The sequence below is a fragment of the Erithacus rubecula genome (genome assembly GCF_903797595.1).
Source record: "Erithacus rubecula genome assembly, chromosome: 15".
In the NCBI taxonomy this organism is placed as follows: Eukaryota; Metazoa; Chordata; class Aves; order Passeriformes; family Muscicapidae; genus Erithacus; species Erithacus rubecula.
In genome coordinates this window covers 15,362,501-15,370,768 of record NC_136667.1, presented here as the reverse complement: position 1 = coordinate 15,370,768, position 8,268 = coordinate 15,362,501, and the positions used below count along the sequence as shown (strand labels likewise).

General features: G+C 52.5%; 1 protein-coding gene across 2 annotated transcripts in view; it reads right to left on the bottom strand.

Annotated features, from left to right (window-relative positions):
- Positions 1–2,913: 2,913 nt before the first annotated feature.
- F8 (coagulation factor VIII) overlaps positions 2,914–8,268 on the bottom strand; it is a 24,874-nt gene continuing 19,519 nt past the window's right edge. For both annotated transcript variants that reach the window (XM_079318543.1, XM_079318542.1), the window contains 8 exons: positions 8,059–8,175; positions 6,777–6,848; positions 6,372–6,457; positions 5,758–5,913; positions 4,845–4,989; positions 3,930–4,078; positions 3,498–3,674; positions 2,914–3,290 (listed from right to left, as the gene is read on the bottom strand). In XM_079318543.1, coding sequence (XP_079174669.1) covers positions 3,135–3,290; positions 3,498–3,674; positions 3,930–4,078; positions 4,845–4,989; positions 5,758–5,913; positions 6,372–6,457; positions 6,777–6,848; positions 8,059–8,175 — 1,058 coding nt within the window. In that variant the 3' untranslated portion in view covers positions 2,914–3,134. The remainder of the gene's footprint in view (positions 3,291–3,497; positions 3,675–3,929; positions 4,079–4,844; positions 4,990–5,757; positions 5,914–6,371; positions 6,458–6,776; positions 6,849–8,058; positions 8,176–8,268) is intronic.

Here is an 8,268-nt window from a genome sequence, read left to right as displayed (position 1 = left end):
CCTACAAGGAGAAGAGAAGAGGTGGACACACACTGGGATAGGTGGGGCACGGCTTTGAGATGTGCAGGAGGCAGGACCTCTTGGTGCAGGGCTTCTCTTCCACTCACAGGCTAGAAACAGGCTGTAGAAATGTGGAGTAGGAGGCAGGAGATAGAGTGAGCAGAGACAAGCCCTGAAATTAATCATGGAATGTGTAGTAGGAGGGAGAAATGTGACAAGAGACACCTGACAGACAGAAAAAGACGTCTAAGTCTGTTCATTCCCTCTTGGTTGCATATGGGAAAAGTGAGGTGGAGGAGGTGGTGAGCAGCTTGGCTATAGCTCTGTGGCTGAGCTTGGACTTCAGCTGTGATTGCCCAAATCTGCTTTGCTCCCCATCAGCCATGCTCCCTGCTCAGGTGCTCTCTTCAGCCTGGTACTTCCTGTTTTTGTTATTTGCTGGCAACTTTTCAGAGAATGGTGCCCACCTGCACAGCTGCAAACTCCCCACATCTGACTCAGGTGGAGGAGCACACCAAGAGCTCTCCATCCAGCATGAAGAAAAGGAGATTCAGAAACTTCCCTGGCCCATGGTTTATCTGGCTGGGGCTCTGCATTGAAACCTCACACACTCTGCTTGAGCTGTAATAGAAAAAAGACTGCCAGGATGTGTTTTGTCTTCCTGGACACACCAGAAAACCCAGTGAGTGAACACCAGATCACCCAGCCCAGGCAACCCTGGCAGCTGAGCCAAGATCCCTGGGGTCCAGGAGGATTCAGCCTGTGCTGCAGCAGGGCTCCTTGCAGGGCTGTGGCTGGGCAGGGCTTCTCCTGGCTGAAAGGCAGAGAGCTTCATGCTGGGCAAGTCCTTCCCCTGCACAGAAATGTCTGTGTCTGGGGGAGGATGTGATGCATTTCAGATCTGCGTCGTGCTGTGAGGAAACAGCGTCTGGTCTCCGTTCCTCACAAGATAAATGTCAAGACGTGCTTCCAGTAATGGATGCCAGAACTTGGCAGGCTCAGACACATCTGCCTGCCTGCCCACTAGTGCTCTTGCTTAGCACAGTCCCTTCCCTGCCTGGCTGGCTAGAGAACATCCTGGAACTGCTCAGGGCTGGTGGGTGAATGCTTCTAGGATGCCTGCAGAGATTTCAGCTGTGCTTCCTCTTTGAAAATAACCCAGAGTGGGCTCTGGTGCACAGAGCTTTTGCTCTGATCTAACTGTGTCACCAGACAAATGTGCCACAACATGGCAGCCTCTTTCTGGAGGGAAGATGAGCCTGAGAATCCACTGGTAGAGACCCTGAAGGTTATTTATGCTTCAGCTGGACTGAAGCACAGGAGAGATGGAGTTGCCTTGGAGCTGAGGAAGGATGCCTTGAGAAGGGCCTGAGGTGGCAGGTTTTGTCCTCCCAGGCTTCGGGCTACTCTGCCTCAGGCAGGGGTGTTCCCTTTGAGAAGCTCATGGCTCCTATCCCTCTCTTGAGGCCAGTGCTTGCCAGGCAGCCTCTCCTCACCTCTGTGCCTGATTACTGTCAGAATGCAATTAAGCCAAAGGGTGATTGCATCTCCTGCTTGGGCTGTAATGTAATCACTGCCAGGGCCACAGCAAAGGCTCCCTGTATAGCAGTGTGGAATGTGGCATATGGATTAGGTTTTTCAAGTTGTTATTTGAAGCACCATTTTCTGATCTCCCCTGGGTGTGGGTTCCCAGACAGGTCACACTACTGGAGTGGTCTGCAGCACATGTCCCTGCTTTCTCCAGACACAGGCCATGCAGGGGAGCATCTCTGTGTACCACACAGGCTGGTGCAGCTGATGGCAGGCAGGAGCTGGGTGCCTCAGAGCAGCCACCCCTCACACAACCACCCTGCTCATGGCACAGCCCCAGTGTCCCCACCACAGCTGTCCCCTGTGCTGCTGGCAGAGCTGATTTTAGACCTGCTGCAGGCCACATCTCATACAGGTGTGAGCAGATACTGCCCAACTCTGATGGGGCACCCTGGAAGTTCACAAGGCACTTGCTGGATGTTGCTGGGCTGCTGCAGCCATCCTGCCCATCCCACCATGTCAGCACCCAGCTGACTCCTGCCATTCTCCAAAGCCCCCTCATAACCCTGCTTTCCCTGCCACACCAGCTGCCAGAGGCTTTGTGGAGCCACACAGCTCCCCCATCACAGGTGGAGGACTCACTGCCCTGGGGGTGGGAGGCACAGGGTCTGGCAAGCTCCTGGAAAGTGCTGCCCAACAAGGATGACCCCACACCTTCCCCACAGCCCTCCAGAGGCTCCCCATCCTTGTGAGGTGGCTGTTGTTCTGGAAAGTCCCCACCCCTCAAGAGGAATGAGGCAGAAGCCAGGTCACCCTGCTCATCATCATTCCTGAGAAAGATCTGCCACTGTGTGGGGTGGGTGCCAGGGAGGGGGAAAGCCACAAGTGTCAGGAAGATGGCTCTGGCCCATGGCACATCTTGCTGGGGATTATGTCAAGGTGGCAGCTCATCCAGCAGGGTCCCTGGGAGCCACAGGCACACACAGAACTCCTCCTGGGGAGAACAAGAAGGGCTTGCTCAAGGCAGCAACAGAAAATGGGGTGATGGCATCCAGCCACAGCAGCAGGAGCACTGTGGAAAGGAGACAAAGGGAAGTGCAGGGCCAAAGCCCAGTGCTGAGTCAGATTGAGCAAGAGCTGCCTCCCTCCAGCCTCCCATCCCCACCGATTGTGAAACAGACATGGACGTGGGGGCCTGGAGCATGGTCTCCACCCCCTGTCCTTATCTTTGCTCTTCCTCCTCCAGGACGGTGCCCAGGGCAGCAGAAGCTTGTGCAAAACAAGGTTGAGAAGCTCTGGGGCTAATTAATAAGTAGCTGCTGGTAATGTTGGCTAGGCCCTTGGGGAGTCCAAGGCTAAAGAAGAGGAGGAAATGCAGAGAGATACTGGAAAATTACTGTTTAATTCTTCTCATTACATCTGAGTATACGGCATCTAGTAGAGGAGAGACAGGAACAGGCAGATAACGACCCAGCCACTGCAAAGCTTCCCCAGCAGCAGGGGCAGCCAGTCCCCTGGAGGGATGGTTCCAGCCTTGGGGAGGGCTCAGTGCCTGGGGGATATGTGTCCTTGGGCTGGCACTGCCTTTCCTGGCCCTGCAGCCATCAGTACTCCTGCTGAGTGTCGCAGCCAAGGAACTCTGTTCGCAGGGCAATGTGGTTGTGCCACTGGCGGGGGTGTATCCTCACATAGCGGGCAAAGAGAGGGGACTCCAGGGTATTTGTCACTGCACTCTGATGGTCTTGGTTTGCCTTGAAAATCTGGAGAGGAGAGAGAAACCAGGGATGCACTTTCTTCTGCTGGCATAGTGAGGACAGGATCGACCCAGACAGACACCCCTGGGAATGGTTTAAGGAAGGAAGAAGCACAGCCTGGCTCACTGCTCTTGGAAAGAAATCCTGTGAGTGTGTTTGCTGCCAAGGGCTGTGCTTGCTGCCCTGGGGGTGGCCATGGGCAGCTCTGCCTACCTTCTCTGTGCCACTTTGCAGGATTGGGCTCCAGTGCACACCATCCTGGCTGATGGAGACAGCAAACTCCTTCACAAACATCTGGGTGAAGAGAGCTTTGGCACCTTGGGTTATGATTGCAGTCACCTTCTTGGTTACTCCGAAGTCCACCTGTAGCCACTCTCTGGGGCTGTTGCTCTGGGGAAGGACAGACTGCCTTCAACCCTCCAGCAGCAATGACAAAGACACACTCATTGCAGCTGAAGCCAAGCTGGCCCTGCACTTCCCTCTGCTCCACCTGCCCTACCAGGCATCTGGTTGGAGCTGCTGGGTGCTAAATCAGTGTGGCAGTGAGCATGCAGCTTGCATGGTGCACACACTTCCCACACAGCCCTGACTAGGAGACCCTGCTGGTATCCAGCTGCCTGCCTGGTATCTCCTCTCACAGGCTACCTTTGGCCTCCAGGCATTGGTCCTGCCCTGAAGGTTCAGGCGGGCCAGGGCTGGTGTCCATCTGGAGAAGACATTGGCACTGTGGGAGGATGCAGAGATGTGCTCATCAGGAATCCCTCTGTTCTCCATTCCTAAGGGCATGGAGCAGCCTGGAAGAGAGGAGCAATGCTTGTCAGGGGCTAGAATAGATCCATCATGGAGATACCTTCTGCCTGCTCACTGCTCCAGCTGTTACATGTTCTTCTGTGCCTTGCTGCAGTGCCATGGTCCCTGCACTGATTGGGGCCCCTGGCTGCAGCCTGGCTCTGGCCAAACTACTCCCACTTTCTCTTCTCCCTGGAGATTTTATCTATGAGGAATGTGAAGAATTTACGGTGTAAGGAGACAGGGAAGGACAAGAATACCTGCATATGTGTGATCAGGTGTGTCTGTGCACAGCTGCTTCAGAGCCAGCTGGCAGGTTTGGGGCATGAGCTGACAGCACAGCCATTGCTGCTTTTTTTTTGCTGCAGAGCAGGTGTGCAAAGCCAAAGAAAGGATCCCAGGGTACCATTTCCTCAGGTTGCATTGTTGATCAGAGCCACCTCAACTGGCAAAACCTCAGTAAAAGCCAATGGCATCTGTCTCTGCCTGTTTTCTGCTCCCCCAGACTGAGGCAGCAGCTCCTCATATATCAGCTTAGCTGCTGCTGGAAGTTTCCTGTGCATCAGTAAAAAAGCTGGTGAGAGCTGGCCCCAGGCTCTCTCTCTAGTATTGTTATCTCTAAGACCACAATGAGACTTTGAAGCTTTGTTCCCTCAACACCTCAGTGCCATCTCCAGCTCCCTCCTCCCTCCACAGCTGCCTGGGAGGGCTGGCACACAAGGAGCTGGCTCAGAGGCCAGCTTTGGAGGTGGCTGTGCGGGGTGGACGCACTGTTGAGGTCGCAGCCCAGGAGCTCCATGCGCAGCGTGGCCCGGATGTTGGAGTGGGTGGGGTGGATGCGGATGTACCGGGCCACGGCTGGCGGGTTCAACCAGTTTTCTTTCACTCCTGTTGCATCCACGTTTCCAAAGAACAGCTGCAGGGAAAGGGAGGAAAAGGATTGTTGCACCAGTGGAAAGAGAGATAGACAGGACAAGGATTACTGGGGAGAAGAATGTTCATGTCTGGCACTTCTATATCTTATCACCATCCTTACAAAAATGACAACTCGGGGAAATTATCTGAGATGAGGTTCAGGCCAAAGAAGTGTGAGTGGGCCATTAAGAAAGAGAAGAAGAAACTTCAGGTCAGTGCAAATTAATCTGGTTTTATATTTTCACCAAACAAGGGCAAGAAAAAGAAGGAAGAAAGTCAGTCCTCAAACATTTGAACCTGGGAAAAGTTCTAGCCACAGATGGTGCACACAATGGAGGCTTTTCTGGCTTTTCTGGGTTGATCAGCTTATGCATATTTAGGTTGTAGATTTTTTCTAGTGACTATAGATTCTCCAAATCATCTGTGCCTGTACAATTAGAAAGGCAAATTTGCCTTTGAGGTCAAAAAAGATATTCAGGTAGAATCTTATGCCCAGCTCTAAGTAAAATGCAATATAACATTAAGAGGTGGATCTCACTTGGGATGGTGGAAAGAGGTAGCTCAGACAATTTTAAATAAGACAGATGGACACAAACAGTGAGTCCCTTACAGATCTGTGATTCAGTCACCTGGCACTGAATGGTCTCTGTTCCTGCCCTAATCTCAGGGGCTCAGGAGGTTTCTGCCTTGTGTACAGAGCTCCCCAGCCCTCACCATTCGAGAACATCCCATTCAGGGAAAGCACTCTGCTCAAGACCCTTCACCTTACCATCTGTGTGCTCGTGGCATTCCCCTTGTATGTCTTCCACCTTCGCCCATCAAGGCTGTAGAACACCACAAACTGGGAGATGTAGAAGCTGGAGAACTTTTGTCGGGCCCCTTGGGTTTTTATGCCATGAATAATGGTGGGATGCAAAAGATCCACCTGAGAATGAAAGTCAGGGATTCACTTCTGATGGAAAATCCAAGTTATGTTCAGGCAATTCCCTGTAAACCCACAAACTCGCTTCCTCCTGACATAACTGAGTGCTCATTATGAAAGTAATTAAAACAGTTGTTCATGTTGGCAAGTCAGCCAACAGCTGGGAGTGAGCTGTTTGGAGAGGTGAGCTGTTCTTCCTTCGTCTTTGGGGAATTTTTGCACAATCCAGTGCTGTAGCTGGGACCATCAGGAGATTTTTCTGCTGCACTGAGGATGGATATGGGGGTCAGGTCAGCAGCAACCTGACCAGGGCAGCTGCCATTAGGATCTCAGTGCTCCCCCTCAGAGGGAAGAGGAAACAGCAGGATACAGCTGGGGAGGCAGTGCCCATCCATGAGCCCTTCTGCATGACATGGCCTTGCAATGGCCCAGTGGTGCCTCCAGACACAAGGCCCCCTTACCTGGATCCAGGCGTTGCTGCGGTCGGTGCTCCAAGCATTGATGGAGCCGCTGTTCCCCAGCCTGGCCAGGCGAGGAGCCCACTGCCCTGCAAGGACAGAGCACAAAGCTGCTGCTGGCAAAGGTGCTGCCGAAGGTGGTGGGAGGTCTATCCACTGGAGGACTGGGCCTGAGCACCACCCTGGAGTTTAGTAGCCACACACAGGGTGGCAGGACAGTGACAAAATGGGCCAGCCATGTGGGAAGGCTCCAGGCTCTGACTGGGATGCTGACAAGGGCATGGATGAAGGACTCTACCAGGGACCCAGTGCAGCAGAACGGCAGAACATGGGGCTGGCAAACACATGAGTTGTTTTAGCTGAAGCTTCCCTGACCCCACCTGCCCTCCAGCTACTCCAGCTACTCACCATACTGCCCCGAGGCTGTGATCTGAGAGTCTGCAATGCTGCCTGAGGCCAGACCCAGGGCATTCCGGCAGTCTGCAGGGAGCAGGGGAAGGCAAAGACCAGGGAGAGCTGGTTAGACAACAAAAGTCTAGGCTGGGTAGCAGGCTTCAGGCTCAGGGAGGTTTGCAAGCCTCCAGGAGCTCCCAGACTTGTTTCTCTCACACCAAGGGTTAGGTGGATAGAGGCTTCCACATCCATCTCTGAATTTTAGGATAGCTGGAAGTTCTTGCTCCGACCCCTCTTGTCAAAAGCAGAGAGTTTCCAGTATCAGACACAGCAGCCTCTTGCCAAACTCCTTTTCCTGAGTTCATCACCCCTCATTCCCATGTCCTAATGCCCTAGCAGTGCTGACAAGTATCTCTTCCTTATACCCACATCTTGTTCCTGTGCCTTTTTTTTGCTAGGCAGCATCTTTTGAAAACAAATATCACATTGCTAAAGGAAAGTCTACCTGACACCCCTGTCTGTCTCTGTCTCTCTTCTGGTCTGCTGAGCACAGGGATGTTTGTCTCTTATAATAACCATTATTATTATGTCACACCTTGGCGTCTCCACTGCATGTCAACTGCTCGTGGGGAAAAATGCAAATTTGAAATCTTAAGCAGGTTTTTAACTTCTGGCAACATTTTCTGGCTGACATTTAATATTCTTTTATAAACAGAAGAGAGGCTGTCACAGTGTGATAAAATACTACTCTCCCACACCATTTCCCCAGTCCTTACTTATGGTGAGTTAGAAACATGTTGTTCTGGGGTGTAATCAGGAGTTTACTGTAGATTTTGCAGTTGCTCTGGGAGCTATTTCTATCAGACCAATGTACAGTCAGGCAGCATCACTCATTGCTTTCTGTCATTGCTCTATGCCTCAGTTTACCTCCTGATATATGGCTAGGCAGCTGGGCACTGTTCCTTACTGACAGCCTGGGTAGGGACCAGCCCATGCATGCACTTGCTTGGGTAAGTGCATTTTATGGAAGGTCCAGGGACCCTCAGATTTGGAAAATGAGAACTCCTGGAATAAATCTTTGCAGGCTGATGAAGCTGGTCTCCCAGCCTTCACCCCAGCTCTGTCCCTGACTGTGCTCTCTGCTGGGCTGAAGTAGTGACTTTCTTTCAGAGTGAAAACCCAGAAGGTCCCATGTGGGTCACCCCAAGAGAAATGCTGAGAGATCTGAGGAAGGAAGCTCAAAAACACACCAGTTGTGGCCGTGCCCAGGTGGGTCAGGCACAAAGAAATTACTCACTCAGGTCGTACACGAGGAAGAGGGCACTCATTCCAGCTTGTTGGTGCTCTCCCACTTTGCACTCCACCCTCCAGATCCCAGCATGTGAGGGCCACATCTCCACTGTCCCAAAGACACCTGGCCAGGAATAGACAGCAGAGCAGAGGAGAGTTACTGCCTGTAATGGGATGCCACTGTGCCAAGTGCTGTACAACCACAGGGACAGAACAG